The sequence below is a fragment of the Dermacentor albipictus genome, chromosome 1, assembly GCF_038994185.2.
Source record: "Dermacentor albipictus isolate Rhodes 1998 colony chromosome 1, USDA_Dalb.pri_finalv2, whole genome shotgun sequence".
NCBI lineage: Eukaryota > Metazoa > Arthropoda > Arachnida > Ixodida > Ixodidae > Dermacentor > Dermacentor albipictus.
The window spans coordinates 336752719-336765391 of NC_091821.1; the positions used below are offsets into that span (position 1 = coordinate 336752719).

At 47.2% G+C, this 12673-nt stretch overlaps 1 protein-coding gene across 8 annotated transcripts in view; it reads left to right on the forward strand.

Moving 5' to 3' along the window:
• The window catches only part of sei (seizure), a 325563-nt gene that overhangs the window by 193877 nt on the left and 119013 nt on the right, over positions 1-12673 (forward strand). For 7 of the 8 annotated variants that reach the window (XM_070531711.1, XM_070531710.1, XM_070531712.1 and 4 more), the window contains exon 5: positions 5817-6040. In XM_070531711.1, coding sequence (XP_070387812.1) covers positions 5817-6040 — 224 coding nt within the window. Of the gene's footprint in view, positions 1-5816; positions 6041-11974; positions 12350-12673 lie in introns of those variants that run through there. The other variant, XM_070531713.1, reaches the window with a different exon arrangement.

Sequence of the window (12673 nt, forward strand, 5' to 3'; positions counted from 1 at the left end):
CGTCACACCATCATCGTCATACAGGGTTCGTGATACAGTCGTCGTCAGGCCATTTTCATCATACCGTCGTATTCACGCATACCCGCCGTGGTTGCTCAGTGGCTATGGTGTTGGGCTGCTGAGCACGAGGTCGCGGGATCGAATCCCGGCCACGGCGGTCGCATTTCGATGGGGGCGAAATGCGAAAACACCCGTGTGCTTAGATTTAGGTGCACGTTAAAGAACCCCAGGTGGTCAAAATTTCCGGAGTCCTCCACTACGGCGTGCCTCATAATCAGAAAGTGGTTTTGGCACGTAAAACCCCAAATATTATATATTATTATTCACGCATTCGTTCTCGTTCTGCGGTTGTGATACCGTCATGTTCGGTCCATCGTCGTCACTGTAAATCCAACATCCGGCTCTCGTCATGCCGTCGTCGTCGCACAGTCGCAATCGTACCATGTTCGTCGCGCTGTCGTTTTACTGTCATCATGACTTCAGTAAGATCATCCCATAGTCTTAATGCCGCCGTCGTCATACTGCCTTCGTCTGTCCATGGAGGTCATTTTTTTCTTCGTCATTCAGTCGTGATTATGCCGCCGCTTTCGTACCTTCGTCGTCATTTCGTCTCGGCGTCAGACAGTCGCTTTCATTCATCCGTTGTTATACTGTAGTCGTCATGCTGTCGTGGTCCTTCCATCGTTATCATTTCAGTTCCGTCGTGCGGTTATCGTCATACCTTCGTCGACACGCCAATGTCGCCGAACACTCGTCGTCGTCGTCACACTGTGCCATCGTTATGCTAACGTCATCATTTAGCAATCGTAATCTCACTGCCGTCATGCGGCCGTCGCCGTACCGCCTTTTGTCGTTGCGTTGACGTCATTACATTGTCGTCACTGCGTCGGCGTGATGCAGTTTTCGTCATGTCACCATGCTCATGGCCGACATTGCCAAGCGAGTGCCATAGCAAACAGAAATGATACCGAAGTATATTATATCACACATAGCTGAAGCAATGGAAGTCTCAGAATTACCACTGGAGATGTTAAATAAACTTGGCTTGAGAAATACAGTGTCGATACATTGTTCGAAAGCTAATCGCATTACCATCGACAGTCATTGTGAGATGAGTTCTGCCACTCTTCAGAAATTCTTAAAAGCTGGGACTCCGCCTCACAGGAAAACTAGAACTAGAGCACCTCCTAGCAACTCGGGAGTACATATGATCGGCTAACTAACTAACTAACTAACTAACTAACTAACTAACTAACTAACTAACTAACTAACTAACTAACTAACTAACTAACTAACTAACTAACTAACTAACTAACTAACTAACTAACTAACTAACTAACTAACTAACTAACTAACTAACTAACTAACTAACTGAATGAATGAATGAATGAATGAATGAATGAATGAATGAATGAATGAATGAATGAATGAATGAATCACAAACGTTGTTGCCACTGCCTCGTATAAGAGAACTGCTGGCAAATGCGCTTTCGAAATTCGATGCCTGAATGAAAACTACACGTTGCAAGGTTGTTATGCATGAAGCAAACAACGAATTAAAAATCAGCCTTTTATTTTGACTGACTTTAGCTTGCAAGGATGAGGCTTTATGGCTGCTATGAAAGTCCTAAATGATTTTAGGTGGGGTCATTGCATTGTACTGGAGTAATTGCGTTGTAACGTATTACAATGTTTGAAATACGATGGCGTAATCTTAATTATCTCTTGCTACGCAGCAGATAAGTATATACCGGCAGCGAAGAAATTGTTTTATATAATAATTGGCAGCGCTTCTGTTCACAAAAACATACGTCTTGTTCAGCATCAGTAGCCCGTGATACTGCGAGCCGCGATTTTGTAGCGAGCTTTCTGGGTAGCGCCTACTCCCGAATCTCAGTTCGCTTCGCTGTTGCCGCGTGAGATATGTTTTTCACTTTAAAACAACTAGAAGAAAGGCCTTTAGAATTCGTTAGTTGTGAAGGCGCAGTGGGACCACTTTTTTTCATCATTACGACTTTCATCTTTGTAGGCGTACTTCCAGTCGCGCATCCGCTAAAACAACCACGCTAAAGCTCGCTTCGGTGGCGCATGCGTTAAGGAACATGCCCCCGTTCTTTAGCCCTTTCCTCCTCTACCTAGCATTGGCGGCGTTTCGGAGTATTAAATGTTTCACGACTCTGGCTGCGGCAGCCCGTAGACGATACGTTTGCTTACCCTGGGCGCTCGCTGTTTCTGTGAGCGCGCGACTGTACTGTGACGCACTATTTACGCGAACGCACGTCGCAAGGCGCTTGATCCCGGGACAGGGCACGGCGGCGCGGGCCATGGCCCAAATAATTGAACGACGTTCTTTCTGTGGAGTTGCAAACGAGGAACACCAGGAGGGAATGTGGCGCTAGTGTCTGGGCATGTCGTCAGTGCAACGTTTTGTCCAGCATGGGAATGACGGGTGGTACATAATTTTTTCTCTATTCCAAGTGCGGGCAACCACACTTGGAATGATGTGCATTGCGGGAGAGCCAGCTTGGCACTTTCTAAAGGGTAGTTTGATGAGAAGGATTACGATGTGGTTGAAAATGAAGCACGACTTCCGCAGTCTCGCACTGTGTTGAAGCGTCGCCCCAATGAGTGTCTTACTAATTCAACTGAATGGTGGGGTTTTGCGTGCCAAAAAAAAGTGATTTTGTTTTGAGGCACACCGTAGTGGGGTACTCAGGATTAATTTCGGCCACCAGGAGATCTTTAACGTGCTCCAAATGCACGGGACACAGGTGTTTTTGCATTTCGGCCCCATAAAGATGTAGCCGCCGCCGCTGCGATTCGACCCCGCGACCTCGTGCTTAGCAGCGCAACGCCATAGCCGCTAAGCTACCGTGGCTGGTGAGAGTCTTACTGAAGGAAGCGCAAACCCACGTTGCTTAGGAACAAGGGCATTGGGCTGCAACGGCACTCCACATGAACTGACATTGCAATGAACAAGAAGCCAGCTATGTAGGACCTTAAGGTAAACCGCCTTCTGCACTTACAGGTACCAAGCAGCTGGTTTCCGACTCCTCAAAGTAATTCCAGTTAGTCAGTCAAGAACTTCATTGAGGTCCTGAGGAGTTTTACGCCGTTGGAGATCCCATGCGGGGAGCTCCTCAGGCCGAAACCGTAGGTGATGCCGAAGTCGGGACGGGAACGGGGTGACGCTCCGGCCCTCTGGACGGCCTTGAGTAGGAGTTTGAGGTCCGGGCTTTTGAGGGCTTCTTTCCATTCGGGATCACTGGAGAGAGGGCCCTTTGATAACGCGGTACATTGCCATAGCTTGTGCAAGAGTGACCAATAAAGTTCTGCGCAGTCTGGGCAATTTGCCGGAATGTCGGGGTTGTAGTGACTGGGTTGTAGGCCTCGTGACGGACACGAGTCCGTTTGTAGCATTCGAAACGTGGCGGCCTGCGCGCGTTCGAGTTTGGCGTGCGGGAGCGGGTATTTGATTCTGCCTTTTCGATAGTGTGAGGCGATTTCTTGGCAAGTAAGTAGTGGGTCATTAAACTAAATGTCCAGCCCCTCTGAGGCCGTGGGACTGTCGTGGTGGGCAAGTTCTCGCGCACTGTCGGGGACCGTTTCATTGAGGTTTGGTTTTTGCGGGTTAATGTCTTTCCCCATGTGAGCGAGAAACCAGGAGAGGCATAGTTTTCTCTCTTTTAAGCTCGCTAGTAGTATACGAGCTACTTTTTTAGTTGCCGCTTTCGTAGGCCCGAATTGCGGCACGCGAGTCCGTGAGCACATGGGTAAATGTGGGGTCTGCCATGGCGATGGCTAGGGCTATCTTTTCTGCTTTAGCGGTGGTGGTCGTTTTAACCGATGCAGATGAGCGTAACGTTCCGTTGTCGTCCACGATTGCTATCGCGGAAGTGGATGTGTTGCCGTGCTGGGCCGCGTCCACAAATGCGGTGGCTTCACGATCCGGGTCGGTGCGGTCGAGAATCGTGCGGGCGTGGGCCCAGCGCCTACCCACGTTGAGTTGTGGGTGGACGTTTCTGGGAAACGGTGAGACTTTGTAGTTGGGGGGGGGGGGGGGGGGAGTCTCTAATTTTGCTTGGTAGGGTAACCGCGTGCTCGAGTAGGGAGATGGGGAGACATCAGCTTCGTTTCGGATTAGTCTACCGGCTTTGGACGAGCATAGGCGGAGTATTTGCGCCATAGTCTGAGCCTTGATCACTTCGTCGATATTGTTGTGCATGCCTAGCTGGTCAACCTTTGCTGTACTTTCTCTTTGTGCAATGCCGAAGACCTGTTTGATGCTCTTGTGCATGAGTGTGTTTAGTTTTGCCTTTTCTATTTTCGTCCAGTTGTAGGCAGATGCGACGTAATTAATGGGGTTCATAAGGAATGCGTGGTATACGCGCAGAAGGTTATCTTCGCAGAGACCCTTCTTGCGCCCCGAGATTCTGTAGATGAGTCTGATCATGTTTTCGGTTTTGGCGGTTAAGTGTTTGATCGTGTGTCTGTGGCATTCGGTGGCTTTAATTAGGAGCCCAAGAATGCGTATGTGGTTGACTAGCGGAATCTATTGTCCGTCTCTTGTGTGTAGTGCGATCGGAAGTTCGTCTAGAGGAGTTAGGTTGCGGACTCCTTGGCAAGACTTGCGAAATATTAAAAGTTCCGATTTTTTGGAGGATAGTTTCCTTCCTGTGTCTAGTAGGTACCCTTCGTGGCATCTAGGGCAGGCTGTAATGCATGCTTCATGTCTGCCAGGGAGCCGTTACGGGCTCTAGATGGTGATGTCATCTGCGTATAGAGCGCAGCTTACGTTCGGTATGTCTCGTAGTCTGTCTGCGAGTCCCTTTATCACTATGCTTCTTTTTCCAATTTCATGTGAACACCGCTTGAGTGAGTGTTGAGGGTATCTGACAGTGGCTTTACTGACCTGTGCACCTGTGCGTAAAATAGCGCCAGCAGTCTCGCTTTGCTTAGAATGATGCACGGCCTCGGCTTGTTCAAGACTGACGCCTTCAGCTCTTTCCATTTTTTAAAGTGAAGCTTTTTTTGCGAGTCTTCCCGAATTTTGCTGAGCGTGGCTGCTGCTGTTTTGCCTAATCATGTGGGCGAAAGCATGTGCGCTCACGCCTGTTTCCGGTAGGCCAATACTAGAATAGATTAAAGGGTGAGTAACAGTCAACCTTACCACTGCCCTTCCCGCTGTGCTTCTATCTGCGCATACGTCTCCTCACCATTATTTTGCCGACAAGCAAGAAACATCGACTTCGTCCTCGTTATACCGCTGCGTTGACGTTTCACCGTTTCAATGCGCACGAACTGTTGCTTCCTACTCGGCATAGCTTGTGAATAGTGCAGTGCATAAACGTAAACATCGCATGACATTACGCCTTGCATAGGATGGCAATAAAGACTCTAGTACGCATCGAGTTGCTTATTGAACACTCCCTCGTTTCGCCCCTTCCCCCCTTCACTCTCCGATTTTAATGAGTGTAGTTGTGGTGCCCATAGCCAACAGCAATTAGCATAGTGCTGCTGGCTACTGCTTGCACTTTGACAAAAAGAAAAAAAAACCTTCCTTCTGGCGCATTTCAAGACAATGATGCTCTCTTTTCCCTCCCCAAATCTTTTCCCTCACCGAAACGTCCCCGCTTTTCCCACTTCCTTCGTCTCTATCAGTAAAGCAGGCGAGGAACTCGCGAGAGGTACGAAGGGGGGTGAGAGCTGAAATTTGGCAGGATCGACGCCTACTGCAGCATAGACTTGTGAGCGCTGTATCATGCTGACCGTAGAGGGTGTTATATTCGCTTTCCACGCATGCTCTACGTGTGCAGCCAACAGCGTGGGCAGCCGGGCGCTTCCGAACGCGTCGTCCGAGTCGGACCTGGGCCGCTTCGCGACTCTTACGGGCCAGACGCGGGCCAAGTCCCCGTCCCTCAGTCAGGTGACGGTAGACCCCCGCAAGGACAACTCGCACTCGTCCACCGCCTCCAAGCTGGTCCTTAAGGAGGTCCAGTCGCACAGCTTCAAGCAGCACGTCGGAGAGAAGGTGGCCCAGGTGAGAATTGACCGTTCTCATACTGCCGCCCAGTTCTCGGGAAGATTTGAAGGCGCGATGACGTATCGAGCAGGAACGGCATTTAAGATTAATTGGCCTAAATCCACGCGCAAGATTTGGAGAAAAAAGCAGGAAGCGGCAGCTTCTGGCTGTTTGCTTCAGTTGGGGTGGCTTTTTGTCTGGCCTTGCCCTCCTGAGAAACGTTTTGCGTCACTGTACCTTTCCGACGGTAGCGGCCTGCTGTTTTGTTTGTAAGTTGTAATTTTTGCTTCACTGAACTTGCCAATTCAGCAAGGTTGCTGCTTTTGCCAAACTTGCGTTTCGTGGATGGCGCTTTTATGTCAAGTGCAGATCTTTGTGCAGTGTTTTCTTTTTAACGAAGTGATTGTGATGAGATGCTAGCGTTTGTCAGAGGCGCCGGCTACCCCCCTGCTCAGACGCTTTGGAAGAAGAAACAACGCAAAAAAAGAAAGATACAACGAATATTACAATCATAGAGTCCTAATCAAATCAGTTGAGTAAGAATTTACTTGAACAGCTCATAAATCGTCAATTTGGTAAGAATTTACTTGAACAGCTCATAAATCGTAACAACAATAACAACAACGACACTTAAATAAAACCATGACCCAAAGAAATGTGCTTGGACGTAATTACGGAACACGCAGGTCGTAAACAGAAAAAAAAAGGAAGAAAAAGAAGAAAAGGAAAGCGACTTACGGCGTGGCAGTGTAAGCGCTCGGTTTATCAAAAGAGTCACTTACCATGCTGTCTTTCGTTTACGTAATACGTTTTGTAAGTAGCACTTCTCGTAGGGAAGCTACATAGGCAGCTATGTTTCGTAGCGTCAATGAAACACGATACGCGTCCTGCCGATATATGTACATATATCTTTTTTTTTCTGGGAAAGCCGAGAAAGGCGAGGCCGTTTAATTGGCAGCATGACCTCCATCCCGCCGAGGAAATGGATATGAAGCAATTAGGAGCGATGATAATCGCGCTGGAACAAAAGCTCAGGTTGCAGAACGGCGCAGGATCTTATATTTCAATTTCGTCGCGGTGCACTGCAACTAGAAACAAGCGCATTTACCCTTGAGCGAGGTCGAAACAGGCTAACAGGCCATAAGATAGTCAGATTGAACCAGCACACCCACTTTCATAATATCAGCCAATTCTATCGCTGTTGGTGGGAAGCGCTCCGCAGGGTCGAACCGATGGCGCTTGGTCGCGAGCGGCTTGTATTTATCATTTTACGTTTGATTTCGTGGCTGTGTTGTGAATGCAGAAAGTTTAGAACCACTTCTTGGTCATTATTAGACGTTCGGTTAAGACGAGGTTATAGTGGAGTCCTTGAGGTTTATAAAACTCTTGGAATATTGTAATCGACACCGTACTTTTTCAATTTTTTTTTTGTGTGTAGGTGCGTGAAATTGCTTTTGAAACGCGAAATTGCCCCCAAATTACGGCGGTTTCGATACACTCCCCTACATAAAACGTCGTACTTTATTTTGGAACAGGTTTTCGGCCACAGGAGGCACGGCATCGCTCGTTTGTGGTGTCGGGCTCTCTTTTCCTTCGAACATTTTCCTATTTCTTTCTGACATTTTTATATGATGACTTCTATGATAGGCTATGCGTGATAACAGTACTTTCCCATAGAAGACGCGCTTGTTTCCACTAATTGCGGCTAAAGGACGCTAGCTGATGTCCCTTAATATCCGTAATTCCTTGTCATTGGTATACAAAGTCGAGTTTGTACTCTTACATTAAGCCGAGTAGTTTGTCCTTGCACATTCATGGCGAACTGATTTCATACAGATTATAGCTAGAGGCTCCATTCATAAGTAAAATGGGGGGGAGTGATGAGTGTATCGTGGGTTAATGAAATTGCCCGTGGCACGTAAATAAATTCTACCTTCACAACCTTTTCCCGACGAAATACCGTTCGAGTATGATAAGCTTCAAACCTACAGAGTAAAATGTCTGTCGTAAGCTCATCAGTCAGATAGTTTACGATAGCTTTGTAACTTGTTGACAAAGTCATTGCGATGTTTCCGCGTAACGATAGTATAACCACATTGTTATCTAGGAGTAGCTCATTGTACCATAACCCATAATAAACCAAATAAATTCTCCCGTAGTTCAAAGTGAGGGTAGGCTGTATATTTGAGAAATAGCTATGCCTATGACGGTACACATTTAAATATGCCTTAACACGTACGCTTATTTGTGAAGTTAAAGTGCCGCAACTTTGCTCATCGATGCTTACAGGCAGGGGTGTGCAATTATTCGAAACTTTCGAACAATGAATCGAATATTCACTATTCATAAAATGCGCGCGTTTCTCGCAGATTTAAAAACGTGAACTGCACCAAAAAATATTTATTATTGGAAGAAAAGTACGGTAAATTGTCACCCCCGTGGGCATATAGTACAGACACAAAACATGAGAATTTGCATAGTGTTGCAAGCTACGTCACTTAGGATAGCCACACCTTACAGACTGTACAGCGATCACTGGCACGCTGTGAGTGGTGCTTGCGTAGAGACTACTTTTTTGCTCCTAATGCTTAATTTGTGCTTTTAATAAACAACGCTTCATAACCTACCAGATAATGACTGAAACGTGCTAAGAATACTGGAATGGAAATATAATAATTATAAGTAATAATTGTGATGACGGCTGTTCATTATTCGATAACTACTCGAAAAGTATTCGATAGTTGATTTGACCCGCTGTGGTTGCTTAATGACTTTGGTGCTGCTCTGCTAAGCACGAGGTCATGGGGTCAAATCGCGACCACAGCAACCGCTTTTGGACGGGGCGAAATTACTTAGATTTAAGTGCACGTTAAAGAACCCCAGGTGTTCAAAATTATTCCGCAGTCCCCTACTACGGCGTGCCTCATAATCATATCGTGATTTTGGCACGTAAAAACCCATTATTATTTTTTAAATTGACATTCGAATCGATTCGATTGCCTTCTGGCGCTATTCAATTCGTATTTGATCCGGTTAAAGAATCACTATTCACAAACCTCTACTTATAAGCGAATTTCCTCTTGGACGTAAACCTGCCAGGTGTGTGTTTAGAGAACTTATTCTTGACTGCCACGTTATGCGCACGCGTTTCTTTTAGCCAGTTGGCTTACCATCGTATCATCGATAAATCACGAATCCGGCATACTCCACACAAGTCTAATGCTACCTTCTACTAAACGCAGGAGAGCTCATTCTGATTATCTGCAGTAAATGAGCAGTAATTTGAGTATCCAACGTAATAATGCCCTTACATAAAATTTTGCAGGACACTAAGGCCAGTCGCGGCTCGCTAACTAATCAATTTCACTCTAGACAAATGTTGCGTGCGCAACTTTTTTCTTTCTTTCCTTTTTTACTCGGAGATTACAGATCTCTGATTACCCCAATGATAAACATATTGTAATGTTAGAAACTACTCTATGGAACAAGCAAACATTTTTTTTGGGGGGAGGCGGGGGCATCTTGGGAATGTTGATTTTACGAAGTTCAGAACTTTGCCGGATGTTTTGCGGCGCAATCTGTGGAGGCGTTCAATTATTGCATTTCCCCTATAGCCACGGTTTTCGCTGCTGGCTCGTCTTGCACGAAGTGATGAATAGTTCAACAGGCATGCATACATGGACCTAGAGTTTACAGTTGGCCTTCAACTAAGTCTGTTGGGCTGCTGACCACGAGGTCGAGGGATCTAATCCCGGCCACGCGCTCGCATTTCGATGGGGGCGAAATGCGAAAACACACGTGTACTTAGATTTAGGTGCACGTTAAAGAACCCCAGGTGGTCAAAATTTCCGGAGTCCTCCACCACGGCGTGCCTCATAATCAGAAAGTGGTTTCGGCACGTAAAACCTCATAAGTTAATTTTTCAGCTAAGTCACCGATATGCAATAATTGATTAGCTAGCTACCGAAACCACAAAACAAAGCGAATGAATAAATTAGCTTTGGAAGCGGTTTTGCGGGCGCTCATATTTTGGCACATGCAGAACAGTTACAAAACTAGGGACTACCGTTTTAACCCAAACGTGGAAACAAGTTTCCCGCCTCTGTTTGAACTGATGGGTGTGCTCTAGCGCTCTGCGTTAGTGATAGCCGCGTGCCTCTAACAGCCCTATATGCCAGCCTGCGCACGGTAGTGCGTCCCGTTTACGTCGCAGTAGACGGTTTTATGTAGTTTATATCTTTCCAGCCTGTTTTATGGCGTCAAGCTATATATATATGACAAACTTCGCTAGGTTCTGAACTTTGCAAGGACGCAACCGTGAAACAAAGAAGGGCTCAGCTAGAACATTTATTACTTAGCGGTAGCAAAGTGTAGTCACCGAAGAAGATAGTGATTGCATGTGCGGCATTTAAGAAAAGTTGTAGTAAAGAAAAAAAATGCTTCGTTGTTCCTTACATTTTATTCGTTCTCTTATAGCGCATGCATATGTCACAAGAGCACGCGAGATATACGAGTGCATCACGTCAACGTATTGTGCCGGCTGCTTCTCTATGTGCACGCGTCTGGAAACGTGCGTATCACGTGACTAACCACCTTTGCGCAATTCTTGTGCCATCCGCCCGGCTAAGCTTCCGCAGCCGCTCTACTAATTGCTTCGGGCTGCCCATTAAGCTTCACATGCTTCAGAAAGATAATGTCCATCTAGTACTTTGCTGTCTTGCGAAACGTCAGGTCGCGAGAAATACTATCTTATAACCTGTCGCATGACAAGTGGCAATTATTTTGCTCGCAGTTATACGTTGCTTGTCAGCAATAACGCTTATATAACAAAGAATATGTCATGTCATCCTAGCAGAAGTTATCGTTCTATGTCATCTTTGACCGGGCAGATAGGACAGCTGAACATGAACCTGCAACTTCACTTCAAGTGCATTATCACGTCCCATTAAAACCTTCACAACAAAAGGAAGGAAAAAATTCTCAAGGTTCTCGCTAAGCGTACAAAAACGTAGATAAAGCGAGTCCATAAACACATTAGTGAGCGGTGTTTGTTCGTCGATTAGGAATATTACTTCAATGTAAAGCTTTCGTCCTTTTTGTAGTTGAACTACGCAGCTGTGCTGCGCTAACAGAAAAATTTGTTGCACAATTTCGCATGTGAAACGCAGTATACTATTTCTGGCGCCTTGGTTTCAAGCACAACCACAACAATGCATTTCGCGGTTTGCAATAGTTATGGGCTTGCCCTTCTGGTCATGATACACCGCTCTGGCGACAGGCCTGACTAAGCAGTCGGGATGCAAATTTAAGAGAAGAGTGGGACGCTGCATAGAATATTGTAAACCAAACTTTGTTTTAGGTTAAAGTTTATTGATTTATTCTTTTGTGTACAGAAAACATCGCTGCGCACACTTCTAATACGTTAGGAGGTCACAAAAAGAAAACACTGTCTGGTATATATCCCCTTAATACTGGACACATGGTAGTGAATGTATGAAAGAACTTTATTGGAGGTCCGGCGAAGACGTGAAATCGTCGCGCACCCGGCTAGTTTCACGCCGGGACCTGCAGGTCTAGCCTACCGGCCCGGTCACGGGCACGCCGGACAACCAGGATTTGCTTTTCCAGAGCAGAGCTACGAAGAAGCGAGTGCCACTGTTAGTAACACATGCAGCAGGCAATGGAAGTAGAAACACATGGAAGTAAATACTGCTACCTGGAGATCGCATAGTCCTGCTTACGTGGCGATACAGCAATAAAATGAGTTGCTGCAGATTATTCTTATACTTTCCAGGACGTTATATTTCAAGCTGGAAATATGCGCGCTTGCGCAGGTACGTAATTCAGTTCAGCTTCATCCAAATAAATAAAATTAATAAGACAGTCCTGAAACTGCTTGCTGCATGATCTGCTTGTAAAATACATGACACATACGTGATCCCTCCAGTGGTCATGTTTGTCCTTAACTGTGATGTCCGGCTACCGCCGCAGCTTTGGCAACGCTGCACGCTAGTCGCAGAGCCCCGGAGCGCAGATGGTGTGCGGGGCTGTAGTATATGCTCGCGGACGCTTGAAAGGCCGTCGAGCGCGCGAGCGAGCAGCTGCGCGTCTCGGCTCTGCAGGCCGGCCTCTCTTGTTCGCCGCTCGGTCGCTAAAGTGCCGCGCGCGAGAGAGAACAATGCGGGACGCCAGTGCGACGACGCCATGCTGCGGCGCGCCGCTAGAAGCCAGCGCAAATCGCTCGCCGTAGCCTTGGCCGACGAGACGATCGTGGCCTGCGCGTCACCGCCGCGCCGCCAGCGTTCGCCTTACGACAGCACGGATTCGGTGAGCGGCTCATTGGCTGATCGGCGACGATTAGGACATTCAGCCAGCACACGCACCCAGCGTGAACTTCATACGGAATTCCCACCTTCCAAAAGCGCTGTGTTCAAAGCTGACGGGAGCGTTAACAGGTCCGTCTTCCAGTTAAGCAAGATAAAATATTGAGGGGGAGGGGGGATGACAAGGAATAGATTAGCGGAAGGCATCAGTTTTCGGGGGTGGGGAGGTTGGGGGAGAGCACTCACTTGACGGGGGACGGATGGAGGGGAGGGGTCTCGGCAGGCTTCGTACAACGCAGGAATGTCGGCGGGGGCACGTGCCCTATGT